General features: G+C 39.6%; 2 protein-coding genes across 6 annotated transcripts in view; both read left to right on the forward strand.

Moving 5' to 3' along the window:
* LOC123880304 (disco-interacting protein 2) overlaps positions 1 to 11,761 on the forward strand; it is a 72,388-nt gene extending 60,627 nt beyond the window's left edge. For 4 of the 5 annotated variants that reach the window (XM_045928344.1, XM_045928347.1, XM_045928348.1 and 1 more), the window contains 10 exons: positions 577 to 769; positions 1,506 to 1,718; positions 2,639 to 2,808; positions 3,189 to 3,392; positions 3,666 to 3,887; positions 4,165 to 4,373; positions 4,720 to 4,951; positions 5,029 to 5,141; positions 5,243 to 6,846; positions 7,320 to 11,761. In XM_045928344.1, the coding sequence (XP_045784300.1) occupies positions 577 to 769; positions 1,506 to 1,718; positions 2,639 to 2,808; positions 3,189 to 3,392; positions 3,666 to 3,887; positions 4,165 to 4,373; positions 4,720 to 4,951; positions 5,029 to 5,141; positions 5,243 to 6,846; positions 7,320 to 7,572 (3,413 nt within the window). In that variant the 3' untranslated portion in view covers positions 7,573 to 11,761. The remainder of the gene's footprint in view (positions 1 to 576; positions 770 to 1,505; positions 1,719 to 2,638; positions 2,809 to 3,188; positions 3,393 to 3,665; positions 3,888 to 4,164; positions 4,374 to 4,719; positions 4,952 to 5,028; positions 5,142 to 5,242; positions 6,847 to 7,319) is intronic. The other variant, XM_045928345.1, reaches the window with a different exon arrangement.
* A 2,684-nt stretch (positions 11,762 to 14,445) lies between these two features.
* Positions 14,446 to 26,099, forward strand: LOC123880306 (arf-GAP with Rho-GAP domain, ANK repeat and PH domain-containing protein 1). The gene is made up of 11 exons (XM_045928353.1): positions 14,446 to 16,253; positions 17,116 to 17,311; positions 18,031 to 18,145; positions 19,628 to 19,749; positions 20,002 to 20,125; positions 21,734 to 21,946; positions 22,724 to 22,914; positions 23,809 to 24,045; positions 24,318 to 24,674; positions 24,940 to 25,064; positions 25,715 to 26,099. The coding sequence occupies exons 1-11, from the start codon at positions 14,728 to 14,730 to the stop codon at positions 25,845 to 25,847; spliced, it is 3,339 nt and encodes a 1,112-aa protein (XP_045784309.1). The 5' UTR covers positions 14,446 to 14,727; the 3' UTR covers positions 25,848 to 26,099.
* The last annotated feature ends 562 nt before the right edge of the window (positions 26,100 to 26,661 follow it).

Below are 26,661 nucleotides of genomic sequence, written 5' to 3' on the forward strand. Positions count from 1 at the left end.
CATCTGTCAATTTCTTTAAGAGTGTGAGTGAAGAAAGGTGAGAATTACTACCAGGTTTATCATGTCATCGGTTTATGCCTTAGATGGTAGGCCATCCGTCATACACCATTACTTTTGTAAAAATAACAGCAAATCCCATCGTCTAACTTTTAAGAATGACTGAGGTTAGTCGCGTAACAGCACGGCTGTATTTACAATCATTACTGTGGGGTCACACAGTGCGCTCAAACGCATAGTGTAAGCGAACGCATCCACCAATCAGATCATTGTAAATTGACGTGACACAGTAATCTGATTGGTGGAACCTACACTGTGCGTTCGAGCGCACTACGAGACCTCATAATAACGTTTGTGAATACGGGTGTTAGTTGCAATCGCGTGAACTGAAGCTTACCTCAAATGCTTTCCAGAGATTTCTGTACAAAACAGTGCATGTGTGGCGTACCAATTGTCGCATCTATGCCTCAAAAATCTTTGCATTTGAAAATGAAAGAAGTCGTGGTTTTTGACCCCACTGCGGCAAAGCCAAGAAAGGGTAATGATTTTAGCAGTCTATGTATGCATGTTTTTAAACAGGTTTACCAAAAACATCATCTGGTGACGTGGTGTCGTTTCGGGGCTGGCCCTCATTGCAATGGGTGTCGACGGAGAAGCTCCCGAGGCCGCCGCGAGATTGGATCCCACCGCCTCGACCGGCGGAGGACGGCCCGGCGCACATTGAGCACACATCTGCTGCTGACGGCTCCGCAATGGGAGTCATTGTTACTAGGTAAGTGTGTTCTTATCTTCCCATAAGTAAGCTCAGTCACTCAGCAGGCGATCAGAGTTATGCCTGGAGTTTCTCTATGTGATCAAATCAGGTGTAGAACCAGAGTAACCATAGCTCAATGGGTTGCGAAGCTGAACTAGCAATAGGCAAGACACATAAGTTCCGCCTGCGCTGAAACACATCGACCCGATGATTGACTGCAAAAATAAAAACCTGGATCCTAACTTAAGATAAACATATCATAAAGCGTATACTTGACGAATCTTATAGGAAATTGAAGAAAACTTTCGCAAATCATTTTTACAGCATCAACGAAACTGTTTTCGGATGTATATAAATTATGCATAATGCATATGTGTCAGTAGAAAAGCTTGTAAAACTGTTGCAGTACTCTCGGATGAAAGAGATATTAATAGACTTGTAAAACATTCTCATAAAACATGGGTATTTGCTGCGCCCAGGTCCTTCATCGTGGGAATTTCGCCTTTTGTGCATTCACTGCTTCAAATCGAGTTAGACTGTTGCCAAGCAACGCTACGCGAGCGTTTGGCGTTTTGTGAAATGAACGTTTCGAATTCGCAAGTATGCTTCATGTAGCTACGATTCGTCGACTGGCGTGTTGCTGGCGTGTGAACTTTATAACATGTTCTTTACTGAGGAATTTTCAACATTTTGTGCCCCTATACAGTGTGTAATTGTTGAGTGTTGTATATTTCTATTGATAAATTTTTTTCAGATCATCTATGTTATCACACTGTCGAATGCTCTCGGTAGCTTGTAATTACACTGAAGGGGAACACATGGTGTGTGTCCTGGACTTCAAAAGGGAGACAGGGCTGTGGCATGCGGTGCTCGCGAGTGTTCTAAACGGCATGCACGTCATATTTATACCGTACGCTCTTATGAAAGTCAGCCCGGCTTCCTGGATGCATATGATCACAAAATATAGGTATGCATTATTTATCCTACTATAAATGCGAAAGTTTGTATGTATGAATAGGTGGATGGATGGATGTTTGTTACTCTTTCACGCTAAAACTTCTGGACAGTTTTGGCTGAATGGCGGATTTTGGCCACAGAATTTTTAAAAACCTCTGTCGACGAGAACGAAGTCGCGGGCATCAGCTATTTAATTATAATGTTTAAATATCTTATCTTATAATGTATCTATCTATAAATAGGTTATCCCTAACAAAGATCTAAAAATCTACACACGTCATCCGCTAAGAAAGGATTTTTGAAAATTCAACCCTAAGGGGGTAAAATAGGGATTTGAAAATTGTGTAGTCCACGCTGGAAGTCAAGGACATAAGTTAGTGCTATATAAAATAAATTGCAGCCCTTTGTATTGCTGGTGTCATCTTTCAGTTCACTTCTACGCGTAATTAAAAAAAATAGTGCATTACAAAAAATTTATCTGTATTCAAAATTACTTATCAATTTATCATTTTTAAAAATAAACCACTTTTAGAACAAAGCTTATTTTTGTGAGATAATAGTCAACGGTGACTCAATAGCTCCATGACTAACATGCGCAAGTAATGATTCACTTGAGCAGAGTCATGATCATGAATTAAAGAAAAGTGACGCTGTGACAGGCTGTAGTAAATATTGCAGAGGTCATGTTGTGAGTTCATGTCGCGACATCACATAACACTTTTTGTATTCTATATCTTATGACACATACCATAGACATGTTACGTTCATATCGCATGGCGTATATTATTCGTGCTCGATAATGAGTAAGACAGAAGATAAAAACGCATGAAAGTAGAAAAGATAGCGGTTTACACATAGGAACCAAGTCCTAGTTTTAGGTCTTCACTTTAGACACGTATGAAAGATAATATCAATTTTTCTATTCACCAGGGCATCAGTAGCAATAGTCAAGTCACGCGATCTACACTGGGGCCTCTTAGCCACACGGGACCATAAGGAAATCTCACTCAGTTCCTTGAGGATGCTGTTGGTGGCAGATGGTGCTAATCCTTGGTCCTTGTCGTCGTGCGATCAGTTCCTGTCCGTATTTCAGAGTAAAGGTTTGTATGTTCTTTTGTATGACGTTTTAAGCATTTAAATATCACTTACTTTAACGGTGTAGGAAACATCGTGAGGAAACCTGCATACTTGAGACCTTGAGTGTTCTCCATAATGTTATCAAAGTGTGAAATTTCACTAGAGAGACTCTATGCAACTATAATGAAATTCTTACAAAAGTAGAAGAGATAAACAATATGTTATGTTGCTTGAAAATCTTAAATAAATAAATATTTTTTTATTAACTTCACCAAACATATGACTTACAAGCTTTAGTGTGAGGCCCTGCCTCCTGATGAAGTGAAAACTGTAGAGGCAGTATTATACTGTAATAACATACAACCACTTATTATAATTTATTTTCTACTTGTTTCATTGGCAGGTGTACGCGGCGACGCCATTTGCCCGTGTGCTTGCAGCAGCGAATCGTTGACAGTGTGCGTCCGCCGCGCCGGCCGTGGTGGTTCGTCCGCCGGACGCGGCGTGCTCTCTATGTCCGGCCTCTCGTACGGCGTCGTCAGGGTGGACGCAGAAAACTCGCTCACTTCGCTCACGCTGCAGGACTGTGGACAAGTTATGCCTTCGTGTGAGTATCTATATTATTTATTTTATTTACATATATTTATTAAACTTATGGAATATACAGGGCATTTTGGTTGCATTTAGTGCCACAACAGCCACGGAGTACTGTGTTCCACATAAAAACGAAACATTATAATCTCTCTAGTTGATGGACTTTGTCCGTGTGGATTTAGGTATTTAAAAATCTCGTAACAACTCTTTCATTCTCTGCGATAAAAATAGCCTATGTCACTCTCCAGGTACTTTGACTGTACAGTATAAATTTTCCTGTGTGCAGGCGTAATTGTGGTCGTGAAAATGGAAGGTCCAGCATTCCTTTGCAAGACGGATGAAGTGGGTGAAATATGCGTGCTGTCCGGAGCGACCGGATCCGGCTACTGGGGCCTGCCGGGCCTCACCAACACGGTATTCCGCGTTCAGCCGCTGGACGCTGATGGGGACCCTATTGGCGAAGAGCACTACATTCGGAGTGGTTTACTTGGATTCCTTGGGCCCGGTGGTAAGTTAATTACAATATATTTACTACGGGCTTTTACCCATCAAGTATTATGATGTTGTAAGCTTAGAATATTGTGAAAAAGACCGCATTACTTACTACTACTTTAAGAAGATAGATATTGAGACAGCGTACTGGTGGCAAATGCTGTGTGAAGTTCATTTTGGTATCACACACCACAAATCTTATTTTGAATGATTATTTTTATTTATACTGTTTGTGACTCCGAATGAACACTTTTTCTTCTTTCTTTCTTAACATGTCGTGATACTTTGTTTAGGCTTGGTGTTTGTGTGCGGTTCGCGCGACGGCCTCATGACGGTGACGGGGCGCAAGCACAACATGGACGACATAATAGCCACGGTTCTCGCCGTCGAACCCATGAAGTTCATCTACAGAGGTCGGATCGCAGTTTTCTCCGTGCGTGTGCTACGCGACGAACGCATCTGCATTGTCGCCGAGCAGCGCCCCGACTGCGGCGAGGAAGAGGTAAGGTTAATTTTCTTCCCGCTAAGGTTTATTTACTTAGGTGACAATCACATTGTTGTCCGTCTGTTCGTCCGTCTGTCTGTCGTGTCTGTCAAGAAATCGTGAAATTTGGCAGGTCTTATAGCATAAGTAAAACAAAAAAAAAAATATGTTCAGATTGTTCACAAGCAAATAAAATTAGTATTTTCAACTTTCAAAGTAAGATTACAATATCATATAAAAGGGCTTTACCTATACATTGTAAAAAGGAACCTTTCGTGTGCGAGTCTGACTCGTACTTGACCGGCTTTTTGACTAAGTTCATCCCGTAGTTGCTTTGACCCAAAAATGAACTGTTTATTTCCAGTCTTTCCAGTGGATGTCACGTGTATTGCAAGCAGTCGACTCGATCCATCAAGTGGGCATATACTGCCTTGCGCTTGTGCAACCAAACTACCTCCCGAAAACCCCTCTCGGCGGCATACATCTCAGTGAATGTAAAAGGCGCTTCCTCGAAGGAACTCTGCACCCCGCCAACGTGCTCATGTGCCCTCACACTTGCGTCACAAACTTGCCCAAGCCGAGGGAAATACATTCAGGTACATTTGAAACACACGTTACGTATCTATTTTGTTTTTGAGATAAAATTATTAACACAAGTATTTCGTTTCACCAGCAGATGTCGGCCCTGCTTCGGTGATCGTCGGTAATTTGGTTCAAGGCAATCGACTAGCTTCCGCTCAGGGCCGTGACATGGGCTACACCGACGACTCCGACGCCGCTCGAAAGGTAAAAGCACCTACAATCTGCAAAAGTAAATTGGATGGGTGTGCCATCCAATTTAAATGTCTATTTACCATCATTTAATCAACTGAATTCTTCTTTTTCAGTATCAATTCATATCACAAATACTCAGGTGGCGCGCACAAAGTACATCCGATCATGTTATATTTACGCTGCTCAATTCGAAAGGCGCCGTTTCCAAAGTTTTGACTTGCGCCGAATTACACAAGAAAGCCGAGAGAATCGGCAACCTGTTATTGGAGAAAGGTCGCGTCAACACGGGCGATCACGTGGCTTTAATCTTCCCACCGGGACTTGATCTCATTTGCGCTTTCTACGGTTGTCTGTACGTGGGCGCCGTTCCGGTGACGATAAGGCCGCCTCATCCGCAGAACCTACACACGACGTTGCCGACGGTGCGAATGATCGTAGACGTGAGCAAAGCGACGCTAGTCCTCTCCAACCAATCTGTGATAAAACTGCTCAGGTCTAAAGAAGCGAGCAACGTCCTCGACAGCAAGGCTTGGCCCATCACACTCGACACTGACGACATGCCCAAGAAGAAGTTACCCATTCTGTATAGAGCTCCGACGGCAGAGATGCTGGCGTATTTGGACTTTAGCGTGTCTACGACAGGCATGCTGGCCGGAATCAAAATGTCGCATGCAGCCGTCACGTCGCTCTGCCGCTCCATGAAGATAGCTTGCGAACTGTACCCGTCGCGACACATAGCTCTGTGTCTCGACCCGTACTGCGGGCTGGGATTCGCTCTGTGGTGTCTCAGCAGCATCTATTCGGGCCACCACTCTATCCTGATTCCCCCTTCGGAAGTAGAGATCAATCCAGCTCTCTGGTTGAGCGCGGTCTCGCAGTACAAAGTTCGGGACACGTTTTGTTCTTATGGCGTCATGGAGCTATGCACGAAAGGGCTCGGTAGCTCTGTCAATCAACTCAAAGCGAAAGGGATCAACCTGGCGTGCGTCAGAACGTGCGTCGTAGTCGCAGAAGAGCGACCGAGGATCAATTTGACCAACTCATTTTCTAAACTGTTCTCGGCTCTCGGTCTCAGTCCACGAGCAGTATCGACGTCCTTCGGATGCCGCGTGAACATAGCCATATGTCTGCAAGGCGCGAGTAGTCCAGAGCCGTCTACCGTCTACGTAGATCTACGAGCTCTCAGGAACGACCGCGTGTCTCTGGTGGAACGAGGCAGTCCACACTCGCTTTGCTTGATGGAGTCCGGTAAACTGTTGCCGGGAGTCAAAGTGATCACGGCTAACCCGGAGACTAAAGGGCAATGTGGGGACTCACATTTGGGAGAGATATGGGTGCAGTCACCCCATAACGCTAGCGGCTATTTCACAATTTACGGCGACGAAAGTGACTATGCAGACCATTTCAGCGCTCAACTCGTCACTGGGAATACTGGAGAAGTTTACGCGAGAACAGGGTACTTGGGATTTTTGAGGAGAACAGAGATAAGCACCACGACCGTCGGGAGCGACGACACGTCCATCCTGACGCGCGACAGCGACACCGAGTCCCTGGCGTCCGCCTGCGGGAGCGTCTCGGGTCCCGACTCGCACGACACCCACGACGCGGTGTTCGTCGTGGGCGCCCTCGACGAAACGATCATGCTGCGTGGAATGCGGTACCACCCTATCGATATTGAAAACTCAGTCATGAGGTGCCATAAGAAGATTGCCGAATGGTACGTATTTTTTTAAATCTAAATAACGAATCCATGTGTGAATAATATTTTGATTTTATTGCTAATCGGTTTTCACGTATCGTTGTACCAAAACGTTAAATCATTTAATGATTCATTAATATATTGAACTAGATGATGCGGGCGACTTCGTCCGCTGTAACTGATAGTAGGAACTATTCGATTTTTCGGGACAGAAAGTAGCCTATGTGCGTCCCAAGCTGCAAACTATCTCTGCGCCAAATAGAGGATGTCTGCTACTTTGTGCCTTTGGATTTAGGTTTTTGAAAATCCCACACTTTGATGCTCCAGGATAAAAGTAGCATGTCCATCTCCAGGATATAAGCTAACTCTGAACAAATTTTTCTTAAAATTGGTTTAACGGTTGGGCTGTGAAAGCTAGCAGAGAGACAGATAAACACAGTTCCGCATAGTGATATTATTAGTATGGATGATGACTAATGTTATAATTTCAGTGCCGTGTTCACGTGGACCAATCTACTCGTGGTGGTAGTGGAGCTGGACGGCAATGACAGCGAGGCACTCAACCTCGTGCCACTGGTCACTAACACGGTGCTGGAGGAGCACCACCTCATCGTGGGCGTCGTGGTGGTGGTGGACCCCGGCGTCGTGCCCATCAACTCGCGCGGTGAGAAGCAGCGCATGCACCTGCGCGACGGCTTCCTCTCCGACCAAATAGACGCGATATACATCGCTTACAATATGTAATCCTCTTGTGGACACAGCCCATTGACTAAATTGGGCTTTGAAATATCAATGTTAAGACTTTTTGGTGACTCGAAGTGCGCGATCTGAACGGTCCCATCGTTAATATCTAAGTTCCAATTTAGAGCCGCCGTACAAAGGCAGCTCGCACAGTCGTCGTCACCTGCTCGAACACTCGAACGGTCTCGTGTGACACGGAACGGTAGATTGTAGTCATGCAGTCGGTCATGACTGCTTCGATTTGCCTGTGTAGGGCTGCTCCGAGAATCAACACAGATTACCTATTCGACTGTTAAGAATTAGTTTTTATTACTATATTTTGTTACGTATATGGTAAGCACTTTGAATTTTGTGTCATTTTTGTTTCACTGGGAAAATAGTTTGCAATAATTTTTGAAGCGAAGCTTCTTAAAACACTTCTCAACATTGACCACTCGGCCGCCGGGAAGTAAAACGGCAAAAATATTTTTTATTTATTTTACTTTTTGTTATGTATATTGGATTAGCCCATAATATACAAGAAACAACTAAATTCGCTATAATCCGATGCCGGAGTATCTTATGCTCCGATGTTAAAGTAAATTGTGTTTCGAATATTTCCGTTGTGTTGTGCATATTTGTGTGGTACGTATTGCTGTTTTCTGAACGTTTAATAACGGGAGGGTGGCCGGTGCAGATTGCATGCTATATACATTGTACCATACAGATTTGTTTGTTTGACGGATTATAGCAAATTAAGCTTGCTGTTCCTAGTTCATTTTATTTGACTTCTTCGTTGAATCAACTAAGCTGGACCAGATAGTTTGGTCCAGTTCAGTCAAAATTACTTTCACCGGAAAGTGTGTTGAAGCTTCGCTTCTGTCGGACGTCCACTAACGCCTGAATTTTTTGAGAAAGCTTAATTTTTCAATTGATGTTGTTTAAAGCAAAGCTTTATGTGATTTATTTACTAAATGATTTATATCTTCTGGCTCAAATATACTAAAACTGTTATGTATTGTAATATTTATATGTATTTCGTACTATTGCATTTCTTTGTTAGGTACCTATTAACGTACCGCAAGACTTCACAATAAGTTTTTACTTTTAGTAAAATGTTGTTTAGTCTCGCCTTTAAAGTCAGGAGGAAGGGCATTCCATGTTTTAGCTGCGGTAGTATTAGAAACGAGGAAGCGAATCGCCTCATACGAGTCCATAGAACTTCGACTATGTAGAAATGCAGGCCTTGCGATGCCCTGCGTTTCGTTATTAAAATAACGAGGGTAAGACAGCACTGCTGCCTATGACTTAAGTTTAAAGAATTGTGTTCAACCTAATTAACACCACTGTTAATTTTCTTACACTCAACTGGGTTTTGATAGAATCTTTTTGGACTGTCATGTTACTACTACTTTTGACTCGCATTTTCTAGCACAAAGCGATTCCCTTGTCTAAAGATAATAGTTATTTATGACTATTAGTGTGGTATGTTATGTAAAGTTACAGGCGAAGCGCTAATATAATGAAGCAAATATCGGGGGTATTAAGTAGCACCGAGTGTTTCATTTTTCGTTGCGCATGTATATTATTTCAATACATTTGTGAGTAAAAATACTAGTTAGATTATTTATTGTTTATACAATATTTAAAAATTACAGTTCTTAATGTTAGAATATAACAACTCACAACTTTTAAATTAGTTTACAATAGTTCAGGGCTTAGATATTTTTAGGTTTGAGTAATGTTAGTCACTGAGCAATTGTTTGTATTGTAAAAAAAAATATACAAACAATTGGGTGCTTGATCATAATCATCATAATATCTAAAAACAGAGATTAGTTCAATTTACAAAATATAGCTCATCATAGTCATTTCCTACGCAGTTTGAAACTTCCCCTCTTCATTTCACTCGACCTCGTAGACTAGCTTCGTTTAAGAGCTTTTTTGCAAGCTTATGACTCTTTTACACAAACATTGAATGGAGTCGGGCTAATCGGTTTCGTACTTGACTTCATTAGATAGTTTACTCTGTAAATATTTTTTTTATAAGCTTTCAAATATAATTTCTGAAATTAATCGATTTTTTTAGTACCTTCTTGATCAAATTCGAGCTCTCCGTTTTCCCTACCTTTATGAAATATAGACAAATAATAAATTATTTATGGTTGCGAAAATTTCGTGAGTGTTTTATCCTATGTTGTATGTTTATTTTCAATAACATTAAATATTTATAGTGATTATAACTCTTGTCGATATAGATAAAAGTTATGAATACCTAAATAATTACTTTCTAGACTACTCAATTCAAATCATTTCGCACATTAGTAGCTTTTGGCTTTTTATTCCTACTTATTAGATGATTTTTAACGACTTGGAGGTCCTCAATTTGGTACGTTTTTTTTTTTTCATTTGCACAATTGATGTATACAATTATTATAATAAGTATAAATTGAAATTTAATTATATTGTTGTGATCATTATAAAAAAAGTGGCATAGAGGTGCACCCTCTATGCCACTTTTTTTATAAGGAACGATTTGAGGAGTTCTAACGAAGTCTTGAATCGACGCGGACGTTATAAGCTGGTAATAATATGTAGGTACTCAGTAATAACTGGGTATAGTTATTTATGACGATCAAAGGGTACAATACTGTATCGGAACTTGTAAAATTTTCTTGGACAAGGTCAAAATGGGGTGTTACATTATCAATACCGTAGCACGACTCAGGCATGGTAAGATTTCAAAAACATCCGGGTGCATTGCGATACTCTCAGCATTAGTATTTCCTCGATATAGGAATGCGACATCCCGTATCGTGTGATAATATTGATAGTGTAAGACCTCTTAGGACATCTTTACACTTGGGTAACATTTTAAGTAGGGAATTAGTTTATTTATGTTACAAGTGCGTAATGTTAATAATTCTAATCTAGGCGCATATTACCCGAACTGCAGACGAAGACTTTAAATAGCGCTGAGAGTAAGAATTAATCTTAGCGATACGAACATGTACATACCAATAATGTCATTCAAACATTTGTAGATACAAACATGCTCGATTAAAAATGATGCGCCAATACTACAATACAATACAAAAACAACAACACTAAAATATAGTAAAATTAAGCAAAGTTTTGGACATGATTCCCTAAGTTTCGTTCGGGAGGGTCCACTGATAAAGATACTGATAGGGGGCGAGGAGTGGATGCTGGGAAGTAAAAAAAGCACCTTCTTTTATCTCCCGCTCAATGTTATCAAAAGAGCCACTTTACGAGCAAAAGTATTGAAAAAATTATTATCTTGATTAAAGTATACATATTAATGTTATATTATATATTATATTATATGTGTCTAGCTGGGACCCTGCCGTCTGAGACATGCTGTAGGAAAAGCAGTGTAGGCGATCGTAAGTTAGTGTAATATTACAATATAATAAATGTTTGCTTATTAGCTATTTCCATTCCAGTATGATCTATTTTTTTGATTTATAATATTGGTAATTTGGAAAGTACTAAATTTATTTTGTTCTACTAGTTGTAAAATATTATTAGATTTTCTTATTTACTGTATGCTCTTTATATTTTGTAATTATTTATTTCTAAATGCTAAATCAACTGTATATAATTTTGTTGTTTATTTTTATGTTTAAGTGATTTCTGTTAAGCCTTATAATATTTTGGAGTAAATATTAGTCTTTGAAGAATTGAGACAAATTAAATTGATTTGTAATTAATTATATTATGAAGATATTTGGAATTCCTTTTTACTTTATAAAAGTGATTTTTTTTTAGTATTTTCAAACATAGTCATGTTACAGCATAATTAGTATACAAGTAGTTCCAATAAATGTCTTATTTGTAATCCTTTTATAAAATAAAGCATAATGTTAATGGGTTAGAGGTCCTGCAGGTTTTTTTTTTAATTTTATTCAACAAAAATTGTAAAACCATTGCATTCAAGACTTCCTTTATAAATAGTGAATACATTAAATAATGATTATTGTAATATTTAACAATAAAAATATATAACGCACAAAATTGTAAACATTTTGGCAATTTTTTTGGATTTTCATGGTTTATGGAAGATTTCACTTCCAATATTTGTATGTACCTCATTGCCAAAAATGGTCTGTTGGGACTTTGTAACCGCTTTTACAAAATGTGATTTTTTCTGATGTATGAATAAATAAAAACATGCCATCCTGCATGCTGATCTACTTCGTTTTATTTATTTTACACTAGTTGTCCAGCATGTATTGCAATGCCTCTTTTGTTCGAACGATTCGTCACCTATTGTACGAAACCCTCATAAAAGTGCCAACAAGAGATGTACAAAGTTTCAACTAATTCGGATTGCATCAGCTAACGAACAAGACAAAAGAACATCAAGGAACTTTTAGAAGCAAGTCTGCCTCATTCTTGGGGCTACACCATAGATAATATACTAATAACGGGTATAGATAAGCCACTCCTACCATATAACTAGGAAAATGGAATAAAGCTTACTCTGCTGCCTCAAAGATGTCGCTAGTAGTACAATAACAATAATAATGCAATAGATGGCGCTGTATAATTTTTATTTTTTCTGGATCGCGGTTTGGCGCCAGTTCCCTAAATTTGAACCAAACTTCGGACCAGTATCAATCAAAGTAGACATTTGCAGACGTGTTTAGTTGATCAATCCATTATGAAATGAAAATATTATTATAAAATTAACACATCATTCAATAATCTGCTGGTGTCAGCTAAACACATCTCCATTTCCACTTTGATGGCTACTGGGTCTTCATATGTCTTCAACTATAGTCTGGTTCAAATCTGAGGGAAACTGGCGCCAACTGCTGTCCTGGGAACAGGATACAAATTATTGATTAAAAGAAATATTAGTAAGTTTTTCATAATTTTATTTTTTGCATCTTCTAGTATAATATGCCCTAGCCTGTGCTTTGACAGAATCATTTTCGTCAAATTTAATTATTTTGCCTTTTAACAGCTGATTGATGCACTTACACCAACTGTGTACAATAATATTAATAGCTATATCCGGCTCCGGGAAAGTTTCAAGTAATTTAATGAACTGTGCTGAATGAGATAAATTCCTTGCACATTTAATTTTCTTAGTTTGGGTTTTATACTTTTCACTTAACTTTTTGAGTTTATGGTCTAGTTTATAAACTTTCCTTTGTATTTGATTATAATATGCATTGTCCGTTATTGTCGTTGGCATCTCAAGCAATTGATGATAGCTGGACGTAGGCTTCTTGCAAAGATTCACAATCCTGTGCCGCTTGTGTCCAGCAGAAGAAGCCTTGTACGTACCTGAAATTATATTTTAGAATACAAAAACTTTTAGATGAGCATGAATAATACCTAAGTAATAGGTTTATGTTCAGGCAACTGGCTGTCTCATCCAACTTTGAGATTGAGCGAATAGAGTGCACCTGTATTTGTGAACATAGTGCACTATAATATCTCATGTATAGTTGCTATTATTATATTATCTCTCTATTAAGATAAGTCTCCATTAAGTAAAAAAATACTAACAATACAAACATTCATTCATAAAACAAAACTGTATACCATTTGTACTAGTGGACGGAGTTATGTCTTCGGATGTAACCATAACAGGTTCTGTTACATTCATTTAAACATATTCTACAGGCAAATCTTTTGTTGGGCATGGAACTTCTGCTTGTATCAACTGAATCAGCTCTTCACTTTGCAGAAGTGGCTGAGTGGTTTTAAGTAAAGCTAAAAATAAAATATTTATTCAGCAAATATACCATAAATACTATGCACAACAGACGGAACAGATGGAAGTGTGGAAACCAGTCCAGAGAGAAGATACCATAAATACCTATTATATTTAAGAAAAAGTAAAAATATTACTTATTATACAGGACTAGTTTATTCCTTCAACTTGGTCTGCTAGGATTTATGATTTTAAATGAAAATTGAATTAAAAATTTAGAAAACACCCGACACAAACCCCCTTAAAAAGTAAAAAATAATAGGTAAGTATATATGGGCCCTTTAAGAATAGTATAAATAGAAAAGTTTTTATCCAAGCGCTCGTTGCGTCGGGGGACCGCTAAAGGTAACATAAACTACGAAAGTCATCTGTTGTAGAAAGAATAGTTTTTGATAACTTTAGCGGTTATTTCACGCTTTTTAAACTTTTTATATAACTAGTTAGTAGTTACACTAATTGTGTTGAGGAGTCAGTTCTCTTACCGTGTGTAAGAGAATGAATTCTATGGTTTCGTGTGAATTTAAATTATGATTTAAATTTAAACCGTGATCTCCATTTCATGGGTAATTTTTTTCAATAAAGGCACATTTCAAAGTCGCTAAATGTTGAAAAAAAAATAGCTCACATCTTCGAAATGTCGCCAAATCTAACGACTATGTCCCTAAATTGGCAACACTGATTCATACCAAAGAGCACAGATTTTTTTACTGGTTTTACGGCTCTGGGTTCTAGCAAAGGATCTTATTACTCCGTCTGTAGCATAGACAATTTTTTTTGTAACTGATTTTTTATGGCTCTGGATTCTAGCTTTTTTACGCATGGTTGTTTAAAATTATAGTGTCATGAGTTCAATGTTGCTGGTATATTTTGTGGCTAGTCGCACTATTTCCATATCATTCAATTGCACGCCAGACCGATAAATTTGTTTATAAATTTTTTTTTTTATATATTTGGTTTTACGGCTCTGGGTTCTAGCCGTCACAGACAAATAACTTTGTCCTGACAGACAAATAACTTACAGGATAACCAAAGAGTATGTAAAATACAATGGTAATCACAGCAGTCTATTATATCGATGATTATGTATTATCTATGATAGTGATTGATTTATGACATTCTCTAGTTCTCTTTGATAGGTACTTCATATTACTGGTCTGTGTGCTTCATTTCTTTTATTAGTTGTAAAATATTGAGTAGTTTACTTTTTCATTAAATTTAAATTTATTTACGTTTGTTCATATTATCGTGTTACATATTTTGGTTTGAGCTCAATGTGGATGTTATGGATGCTGTTGTTGATACTTGTTGTTTTATGTGACTCATTCCCATTGTTGTGAATGGTGTCGGTTTCGACGTTAATCCGTGTTGTTGTTTGTAATATTTATGTGGCCACATCATTTTTGTGATTACGAGGTAATTAATTCCTCATGGATACGCCACCTGTGCCAAAACCTCGCAGTACGTTTCTGTCCCGGCCAGTACCTCTGCCACGATCCAAAGCATCAGCGAACACTGAAAGGATCACGGCTTCCGATGTATTACGTTCCATCAGTTCTGTTTCAAAACAAATTACCGAAGATGTTACACAAAAAGTCAGCAGCTCCGCAAAATCAGCGAATGAAAAAATAGATAAATCTTTATCAGACGGTTCAAGATTTGCAAAAGACACTCTAGAAAAAACACTATTAACATCAAGATCTGTTAGAGACTCTGTCACAAAATCAGTCATTGAAGGGACTAAATCAGCCAGCATCAAATTGCGAATATCAAAGAAGCTCGAAACCCCTGGAGAAGATGACAATCAAAGATCAGTCTCAATGCCAGTCGTTGATGTAAGTCTTTTTGATAATATTCAGTTTCATTCCCCTCTCTTGGAGCAAAAGAAATATGTCAATAATGAGGATCGCCTGCACAAACTTCCAGCACTACATTTGAACACTTCATGTCTTGATGATCTTTCTCTGTTTTCTAGTAATTCTGATTCTAACACAGACACAGTAAGCAATTTTTCATATGACAGCCCAGAAAATGATCAAACTGACTTAAGTTTGAATATGGAAAATGAAATGACTTATGATACACCCAATCCATCACAATCTAGTAGTGTTGTTAGTATGAGATCAGCACCTCAAGTGCCAGAGAGAAGAAAAAAAAGATTAAGTGATACAGAAGTCATGCGACAAAATTCTTTGTATGAAAATTGGACACTTCCCCATTCATCGCCTAGCTCGCCGAACATAAATACTGACATGAAACCAAGGCCAAGTAAGAGTACAATATATGAGTTTGATCCTTTAAATAACAACGTATCCTCAGTCAAGAAGTATGAGGGGGTGAGCAATGAACTCATTTTGCTGGAATCGTTTCTAATAGGTGATACCTATGGCACAATTATTTCGAGTGCAGACAATGGAAGTGATGACACATATGACTTCACTGAAACTGAGTATTTCAATCCACCTACACCACCTGAACGTTTCGATAGCCTCTGCCCTGATACCACAACAAAATCTACATCTGCAGTGACAAATGCTAAGGAAATTAGTGATAAGAGTGAAATTAATCAAGAAAAAGTGAGTTGGTATGTAAATGATGATGCCGCATCAGTTTCATCAGAGCAAAATAAAATACAAAGTTCAATGATGCAAAAATTCTCAAATATATTGAAACTTGATACAGTAAGAGTCAGATCAACAAAACAAATAGTAAAAAAACTGGAGGTGGTTGAGCGCCCCCCAATTAACAAGTTACCAGTGTCTTATTTCAGTGGGATGTTGAACAAAGTGGTCACGGGTATAGTGGAGGATTTGTTTAAGAATTCTCAATCCCGTTATTGTGTGTTATCAGATCAAAAGCTGATCTGTTATTCAGATCCAACAAACTTAATTTTGAAGGAAGCTTATATGCTAGAAAATATACATTCTGTACAGATTGTCTTGCCATTGTCATCAAGGTGAGTAAATAATAACATTAAGTACTTAGTATATTGGGAAGCATAATTATTCTTATTGTTCTTCACACTAATATTATAAAGGCGAAAGTTTTTGTGTATGTGTGTATGTATGTGTGTGTGTATATTTGTTACTCTATCACGCAAAAACTAATGAACGGATTTGGCTAAAATTTGAAATGGAGATAGATAATATCCTGGATTAGCACATAAGCTACTTTTTATCCTGGAAAATCACAGAGTTCCCACAGTATTTTGAAAAACCTAAATCCACGCGGTCAAAGTCATGGGCATTAGCTAGTAAGTAATATTTTAAAAGATGCAAAATCTAATTAAGTTGAGCTTTAATGTATATAATGTATTCTTTAACAAAGTGACTTACCCATGTCCTATAAGATAGTAAAGTAACACTTATTGTCATACTAGCTGATGCCCGCAGCTACGCCCGCGTGGGTTTAGGATGCATGTATTATACATATAAACCTTCCTCTTAAATCGCTCTATCTATTGAAAAAAATTGCATCAAAATCCGTTACGTAGTTTTAAAGATCTAAGCATATATAGGGACAGACAGACAGGGAAGCGACTTTGTTTTATACTATGTAGTGATGATATAGCCGTCAAACATTTGTCATTCAATAAAAACTGTTACATGAGGAAACATATTTATATTATGTACAATACACTTCTAGTCCCAAGAGTATTTTCTATGATACAAGTCACTTGTATTGTCTGCTTATAGTATCCGAGTCTAAATCTCAGTAGTCTACCAAAATCACCATAGCCCACACCAAGCAGCCCATCCATACTATACCTATTTCATTGAATTAAGACGCTTATTATAATGTATTTACCTGTCCCACAGTACAATAAACAACTCTTACTGTTTTGAACTGACTGTTTCGACGGGGGTTCGCAATGCACCACGGAAAGTTCTGTTCAGTTGTTCGAGCGCATCAGAGAGACGCAATTGGGCCCAAAAGCTTGCTGAGCATCTCACTTATGTCTTCCCAACTAAATATACCACTGAGTTTACAAGATGTGGATGGTGTTATCTTAAGGTATTTATCTAGTGTTCCTAATAATATAATAAATGTGAAAATTTGAATGTTCATGCCACAATGACTGAACCAATTTGGCTGAAATCCAGATTGAAGGAAAACCTGTACGAAGCATATGGTCTTAAAAAACAGTCAGTCTCTCAATATTGTGCATACATCAAACATATATAGTCATACGGAATCCTGTCCACTCGAGAGTTCTGTTTTTCATTCGGTTCGGAAGCAGGGGCTTACATATGCCTTGGTCTTGCGCCACCTGTTCATGTCGTCTGTCCAACTATTGAAGGTCTTTCTAAAGTGGCGCTTTACAGTGCTAGGTTGCCATTCTAGCACCTTGGGACTTCAACTTCTATCATTTTCTATCACACTATCACACTAATATTATAAAGGCGAAAGTTTGTATGTGTGTGTGTGTGTGTGTGTGTGTGTGTGTGTGTGTGTGTGTATGTATGTTACTCCTTCACGCAAAAACTACTGGACGGATTTGGCTGAAATTCGGAATGGAGATAGATAATATCCTGGATTAGCACATAGGCTACTTTTTATCCCGGAAAACCAAAGAGTTTTCACGGGATTTCGAAAAAACCTAAATCCACGCGGACGAAGTCGCGGGCGTCAGCTGTGGTGTGCTGTGTATCATAAATCTGTAATTACAGAATAGCAAACCTATCTTTTACCTATAACTTTCTATCGTCATTAATGAAATGGTTGTTTCGCAGGAAGGAGTGAGTGGGGAATGGCGTGGCGCGTGGATTATGTTGATACGTCGCGTCCTCGTCTACTATGCAGGCGAAGACGTGTGTCCTGTTGACCTGAGGAAAACTCGCTGTGTGGGTGAGTTATGAATTCAGTATGGTTCTTCATAGAATTTAAGGCTTGAACAGATATACCGTGTGATGCGAGATGAGTACGGCATGACAAAACGTTACGCCTTTGCGTTTCGTAGCGCTCAGCGGCGACGCGTGACTACATTTTGATGGCCTCCCAATGAATGATAGGTGATCACAGGAATATGTATCCCTCCGCCGCAGCAGACCCATCACTGAGACACTCATCACCAACCACCCAACACAGCCACACCCTCTGCTCCTGGGGGCTATGCCCCATGGATGCATCTACTGTGCCGTCTACGCGCGGACAACACCCTCCCCTGTCAGGTCATTTCACCATAGCCATGAAGAAAAATTGTTAACCATGTTACCAGAGTACACCAGTCACTTGTGTGTTCATGAGTTAATTTAATTAACTCTGAGTAAAACTGCTAACACAGGGTTTAATAAATAATTTTTTCTTGCGCCATCAAAAGTTGCGACTAAAATTAAATAGATGTACTTAATTTTCTAAATATTTAAGTAGTCCAAAACAGACAGGTATATATATCTCGCAGAAGCATAATCCTATTATCGCGCAACAAAGTATCATAGTAGGGATTCACAATTGCCTACATCCGTTCGGAACCTTGGGCGTGCATTTGTCAATTATTATCATTATGTATGTATGTCACTCAACGGGTGATGGAGAGAGCTATGCTTGGAGTTTCTCTACGTGATCAAATCAAAAATGAGGAGAACTGTAGCAGAGTAACAACATAGCTCAGCGAGCATTGCAGCGCTGAAATGGCAATGGGCAAGGCACATAGTTCAAAATATTGATGTAACGTTGGGGTCTCAAGATGTTGGAATGGTAACCTCGCGCCTGAATGGGCAGCGTTGGAAGATCGCCATAGCACCGCCACTAAGTGGATAGACATTATCATACGAGTCGCAGGGAGCCGCTAGATTCAGGCGGCGCAAATCTCCCGTGTGGAAATCCTCTTAATCCATATAGGACATACTATACCGATATTTCATATTCCTAACTAGTTTAGGTTTTGAGATAAAAATCATGTTACTTCTCAAAATTACCACTTAAAATGATCATGACTCTTTTCCTTTTTAGGGTTCCGTATCCAAAGGGTACGAATGGAGCCCTATTGAGTCACTCTGCTGTCTGTTTGTTTGTCTGTCTGTCTGTCCGCGTGTTTTTTTTTTATCTTAAAAAATAACGAAATGGTGTCGAAATTGTCAGTTTTAGACATTTTTTGTGAATGGGGCATTCACAAAAAATGTCTAAAACTGACAATTTCGACACCATTTCGTTATTTTTTAAGATAAAAAAAAAACACGCGGACAGACAGACAGACAAACAAACAGACAGCAGAGTGACTCAATAGGGCTCCATTCGTACCCTTTGGATACGGAACCCTAAAAAGGAAAAGAGTCATGATCATTTTAAGTGGTAATTTTGAGAAGTAACATGATTTTATTTTGTCGGTAGTGACACAGGCAGCGGACGCTGAAACAAAGCAGATGTGCCCATCGGACGGCAGTCCTAACCTAATCCTGGACTGTCCACATGCCACCCTGTACTTACGCTTCCCTCATGAGAGAGAACTTAAGGTGAGCTTATAGGAAATTAGATGATGCCCGCGACTTCGTCCGTGTGGATTTAGTATTTTAAAAATCCCGTGGAATCTACTTGATTTTCAGGAAAAAAGTATCATTCTTTCTCTACTTCCTTGGAAGAAAATGAACAGCGCTATCTATGAGGATCTTAAGGAGCATGCCTTGTAAAGTTCCTCACTAAGCAATCTAGAATGTTTAAATCCGAATGTAGCTCTTCAATTCCATTCAGCTCTCATACATTTTCAGGGTTGGAAATACATGGTGACACTCGCTGCCCACAACAATGGAGCTTTTATTCATCATCAGCAACTTACAAAGGAAAATATTCCAGTCATTGTTGACAAGAGTCTTAGCTTCATCTACGCACATGGTATGTACCATATTCATGATCCTTCATGTTGTTTAAAAAAACTGTGAAGTCCTAAATACAACATTTTAATTGGAAGTCAATAGTTTAAATGCCTTAATAGTAAGTTACATTATGCGCGACGGGAGGTGCGAAAGGAAACAGCAGTTCTTTATCCAATTTTTTTTGTTACATATTATAAACTATAAATATAACATAAAATAATTCTAATTGCCGATTTGTGGCATAGGTTTCTAAAGATAATTGTTATGTGTACGTAGCCAGTCCTTATACACGGTGCCCGCGAAATCAGCCGCGTCAGGGTATCAGTTTCCGCGGTGACTAACTGTGGGAACGCTAAGCAGGCACGTATAGCGTTGCGGCCTGACTATGCCTGCGTAACAAGTTCAAAATTTTTTGTGAAATAAAATGTTGGGAGTACAATATTATATACATATGTAGGCCGGTGTCACCTCGCACCTCGAACAATTGGAATGATGACTATGACAAAATAAATTATTTCTTAGGAACTATCATTTAAAATTATCGATTTAACTAATAGTACGTCAAGCGTCATCTATGTATTTCATACTAAAGTGCGCGACAGGTTGATATGGCAACCGTGGTGGGGACGCCCCGCACAGCCTCAAAGCTAAGCCGCTGCGGTTGAGCGCGGGTGACGTGCGGTCGTGCGGGGTTTCCCCCCGCATCATACCCCGATTGTCATCTCAACCTGTCGAGTACTATAGCTGCCTTAGTAAGCAATCGTTTTTGAGTAGTAGTCATCATCCTTATCCATGGAAATATGTTTGCTTATGTTAGCGCGATTAGCTTACCGCGTAGCAAAGCTAACGGGATCTGTTTTCATTACGAGCGGCGGTGACGTGATTGGTATGGCATGAACATGGCGGGGCTCGGTATGTTTTTATATTATGTATAAGCTCACATTACAAGAGCTTTCCTAGTCCAATTCTGATCTCTAAACCTACTAAGCGCGACCCATGGATTCGTTATCCGCTGACCTAATCAAATCTTGGCTAAGACTTAACGCAGATTTTGTTTCAGCTGATCATTTCTTTACGAACGCAGTGAGTAGTGAACGTTAGGTAATAAAGATTCTTTAGTGATTTCATTATACTTAGTTATTATTGTATTTGCCTCGCGTTTCCATTGTTCACAGAAATATAGTCGAGCTAAGCGAGAAGTACCATTCTGATGATGATTGTGAGCTGCTTGCTCCAAAATGCAACATATAGCCTAGTGAGGTGAAAATAGTTATTTGTGTCACAAGGGGCCAATATGATATTTTGTTCCACGAGGGCGCTATTTTGAATTCAGAGCGAAGCGAAGAATTCTGCAGTAGAATCTTGAGTGTAGTGAGAAATTCAATATACGCCACCCGAGAGCAAGATATTTTGTTCCTGAGTGACACGCTATTTTTCATCACTACCTAGAGGAAAAAACAAAGCACACCCTAAAGCACGAACACAGACCAATCAGAAGAGAGAAAGTTTAAACTCGCACGGCAACAAACTGGAATTTTGTTCCTGGATCCCCTTGTTAATGTCCGTTTTTCAAATAGGTATAATGAAAATTATATTTATTCATTAATTCATTTTTAAATGTTTACAGGTAGTCTGTCCGAAGGGATATACCGAAGGGCTGGTAGTTCGTTGGTGCTATCGGAGCTCCTAGCACGTTTCCGTCGGGACTCATGGTCGGTCCAGCTCACGCCGGGGCAGCATTCTGAGCACGACGTTGCCGGAGTACTGAAGAGGTTCTTCCGAGACCTGCCCGAGCCACTCGTGCCTCAGGAGAAACATAGTGCGCTTATTGAGGTGCTAGGTAAATATTACTCTTTTCCAGTCTTCTTCTTCGTAAGACTTTTAGCAGAGTGGTCGTGGTCATCACGAAACGTCTTTGAAGGCAGATGTTATACTCCTCACGAGCATTCGCTACATCTTGCTTGCCGACAGTCTGGTACACTCACCGTCCACAGTAGACTTCTTTTCATCGCATGGGTGACCTTCCTTGGCCCCTGGTGTCCTGCGCTGCAAGATGGTATCATTTTCACACCAGAAGACGTGCCCGAAGAAGAATGAAGGTATGTGACTCTATATTAAAGTCGAAAGACATTGTCTAATGGTGAATTATTTGGGTATAGAGAGGTTGGGACGAAATACTCTCCACCCTCTCCCTCCTCCTGCTAGTCATGTTCGTCTTACTACCAAAGATATTACAAACCTCCAAGTAGGCAAAGGTTTAACGCTCGGAGGTAGATCTTCATACTTTTACGGTTGAGCCTACACACCGCTCCCATACAGCAGCATTGGTTGCCTGGAAGGGTGGTAATCAGCCACGACAGGAGCCTCCTACCAGACCAAAGCAGAGGCAATGAACCCGGGACCTCCCAGGCTCCCGCTTACAAGACTACAGCGCTCACTTCGACAGGGAGGTTATAATAATTTGGTTTGATGGTATTGAGGGTTCCGCACCCAAAGGGTAAAACCGGAGCCCTATTAATGTCACTCTACTGTCTGTCTGTCCGCGTGCCATAGGTCCCTAGCTCGTAGACGAAATGACTTACAGACCTGAAATTTTGGTGTTGAATTGTGGTTACAGAAATGAGCGAGCCGGCAGCGCGTCACGCGGCGTACCGCGACGTGATGACGTCACTGCCGCTCGTGGCGCAGCGGACCGCGCGCAAGCTGTTCGCGCACCTGCACTTCCTGCAGACGATGTCGCACGCCAACAAGATGAACGCCGAGAACCTCGCTTCGGTGTGGGCACCCACCATCATGCCCACCGCAGTGGTAAGCATTCCTTGTCTTGATTCTGAATCGTCATGTGTCAAATATCTATATAGCTATGAATATTTAGGGGTGTAAATATCTAGTGGCGTGAAATCATAGTCCTTTCATAGCCTACCTAGCCTGTGCGTGCCAGTGTAGATAAGCCTTGACGCTTTGTTACAAGTTTCATAACTATCGTGAACTGTGTCTACGTCGTATTGTATAGTCGTATACTGAGGGTCGAGAACGAGTTAGCCTAGTGGTTATAAGCTGTCGGCCTCATATTTCGAAGACCCGGTATCCGATCCCGTATCTTTTCGAAGTTATGTGCGTTTTAAACAATTAACATTAATATCACTTGCTTTAACGGTGAATAAACTATTGTAAGGAAATTTGCATGCCTGCCAGATATCCGCAATGTTCTCAGTTGAAGTTAGCCAATCTGCACTTGGCCAGTGTGGTAGACTAAAGCTTAAACCGTTCTTATTCTGTGAAGAAACAGTGCTCAGTAGTGAACTGGTAATGAATTGATTATAAGATAATCTCATAATAGTAAGTTTCCTCGGGATAATTGTATCCAGATCCTTCCACATAAAACTCAGCTAAGTGAACTAAATTTCGACTCTTAGCTTATTACAGCTATTATCATTATGTTATTGTTTGTCAACCATTTTTGTGTTGGAACCCATGAAATAGTCCTCCATGTCCTTGATCCATGTCCTTCAGAATCCTCAATGTCATTGACGTTGGAGTCTTTAATTGTATTGCTGTATGTTGGTATTTGATATGAGTCTTAAAAGTCGTCATTTGTATGAGAGTTACATTTCGATCGATATTGTTATTTTTAGCAGCAGTAGCATGTAACAACTATTTTACTAAGATCGCATTATTTAAATTTTGCACTCGGTCCTTTAGACCAGCCAAACGCTGCAGACCGCCTGGTCGGTCAAGGAGCACCACGTGGTCAGGGACATGATCGTCAGCTACGAGGATATCTGGGAGCCGACCGAGGCCGAACTGCGCAGGGAAGCGGCCATCAGGCGCGTTCTGGTCCGGGTGCTGAGCAACACTGCCACTACCGCGCCCAAAGGCGCCGGGGATCTGCGCGCCTGGATATACGTCCACGATCGCAACACTTGCTACCAAGTGTCCGTAAGTACTGATTCTATTAGATAAAAAGAGATAGATAGATAGTTCATTTTGATTTTTTACTAGCTGATGCCCGCGACTTCGTCTCCGTGGATTAAGGTTTTTTTTATGGGAACACTTTGATTTTCTGGGATAAAAGTAGCTTATGTCACTGTACAGGTCTATAATTTCTTAGATTTAAATTTTCAATTCTATCGGTAGTTCAATTTTTCTAATTTTTTTTAGAAAACACATCCAACTATTTTATTTTAACTATTTCTTTTGTTCATTATTAGCTAACGCCGAATAAAACGGCCTCGGATATCTGCATCGAACTCTGCGAGAAAGCGAAAATGGAGTCTCATCTACTCATGCTCGAAGAAGTGATATGCGACGGTTCTATGCGACGCATCGTTCATATAAACGAATTCGTCCTGGACGTTGTTTTACGTTGGGGCTATTGGGACGAAAATGACAGAAAAGATAACTATTTACTTGTAAAGGAAAACAAGATACTTCACGAACTTGAGGCTCTCAGGTCCACAAGTTCCGTGTGTGGCGAGCTTCGGTTAGCGAACGAGTCTACGAAGGCCTTTAAACTGCATATGTTTGAATTCAGTCAGGGGAAGTTGTGTTACTACAAGGATAAACAGGTGCGTCCCTCGATTTTATTATTTGGTTGTATAACAACAGTAATATAATGTAAATATCAATATGTTTGAAGTTATCAACATTTTGACCAGCTTACATGAGTCATAGCCGTGTCTGCTTTCTTGTTCTCTTGGCTAGTCTCCATTGAGATCGGCTGTCTGGGCCAAAATGTGGTCAATAGACCAATAACAATAGACTTAATACCTAAATAGCACTATACATTCTTTCGAATATTAGTTTTGAATTAATGTGTTTTCTATGTTTTAGGGTTCCCACAAAATTGAAGAGTGGGATATAAAGAAAATACTCTGGTACGTCGGACACGAGCCGAAGCGGAACCCCCAGGCACAGTGGGCTATCACTTTTATACCTAAAAATGATAAACTCAAAAGGTAAAATACATTTTTGGAAATAGTTTGGTATTTTTTTTAGTATCTTAAAAAGACGAAGTCAGCAAACCAATCCGTTTATTGGTTTATAACTTGATTCACAACGGAATATTTGTGATAGTGATATCCTAGTGATTAATTTAGAGGGTCCAGAGTTCCATCCTGGGCACGAACTTCAAAATTTTTGGAGTTATTGGTTTTAAGCAATTAAATATCATTTATTTTAACGCTAAAGGAAAACATCGTGAGAAATATCTGTGTGTCTGAGTTCTCCATAATATTTGAGAATATGTGTGAAATCTGCCAATCTGCTCTTATGCAAAGGAGACGCAGGTTGGAATCGAAATCCATACTCCATACTAATATTATAAATGCGAAAGTGTGTCTGTCTGCTACCTTTTCACGGCCCAACAGTGTAACCGATTCTGACGAAATTTGGTACAAAGTTAGCTTATATCCCAGGGATGGACATAGGTTACTTTTAATCCCGGAAAATCAAAGAGTACCCACGGGTTTCCTAAAGACCCATCCGCTTAACCGATTTGTATGTTTAGTACCGAGGTAGCTGGCGTCCCAGTAATTGACGTAGGTAACTTTTTATGATCCTCTAGTTTTAATATGGATTCAAATTTACGATGACTTATTGTTAACAGAAGCAAAGATCGGCCCTGGTTCGGCTGCACTATGGCGGGCGCCGTTAAGACAGATCAGCTCAAGTGGATGGCAGCCATGACTTACGCGGAGCATGCCGAGATACTACCGACCCCGAGGCTTATCATCACCTAACTGAAAAACACAAGTATTTTACCCGACTGAAAGATATCGAGGTTAGCAGTTATGTATGCTTATCGGTTCATTTGTTCGATTTTATTTAGAATAGCTATAATATTTTATAAATGATTTGTCAAATATTAATTATCCATTCTTGGTGGAGTTATAAAGAACATTGGTTGGTTTTAGGCCGACCGCACTTTGGATGCGTTTTCGTACATGCAAACAGTCCTGAGCTTTAAGTATCTTAGGAGCGCGTCGACTAAGGGTGAGATTTATAAAGCGCACTTTGACTTTGCTCAGACTTAAGATTGAGTTAAAATGAGACAGATTTATGTGAGAGATATACATCTGTCTCGTTTTAACTCTGGCTTAAGTCTAAGCAAAGTCTGAGTGCGGTTTATAGATCTCACCCTGAGTGCGAGTTAGTCGATGGTACTCATGCGTGTAGTTCTGGCGTCCAGTTAGGGTCTTTAAATACAAAGTGCGTTTAACATAAAAATGGATGCAGAAAAATTTATTAACTTGGTTTATGGACACAAATCTTTGTGGGTTCAAAGTGATCCAAGTACGTCCGTTAATATCTTGAAGATACAGATTATAATTCATCATGCATCAAAGAGAACGAAAGCGATATCACCGGAACATTGCCTATATTGACGGAGGAAAACGTATTCAGCGTATGCACTCAATTCGTATGCTCATACATTTATGTACGATACAAATTGGCATCCAAAGTGCAGTTAACCTCTTGAAATGTATTTTATTATATCTATAACATGAAATTGCGGCGAGCAGAACTTTTGAAGTTACTTTTGAGGTTCGATCT

The sequence above is a fragment of the Maniola jurtina genome, chromosome Z (assembly GCF_905333055.1).
Source record: "Maniola jurtina chromosome Z, ilManJurt1.1, whole genome shotgun sequence".
Taxonomy (NCBI): Eukaryota; Metazoa; Arthropoda; class Insecta; order Lepidoptera; family Nymphalidae; genus Maniola; species Maniola jurtina.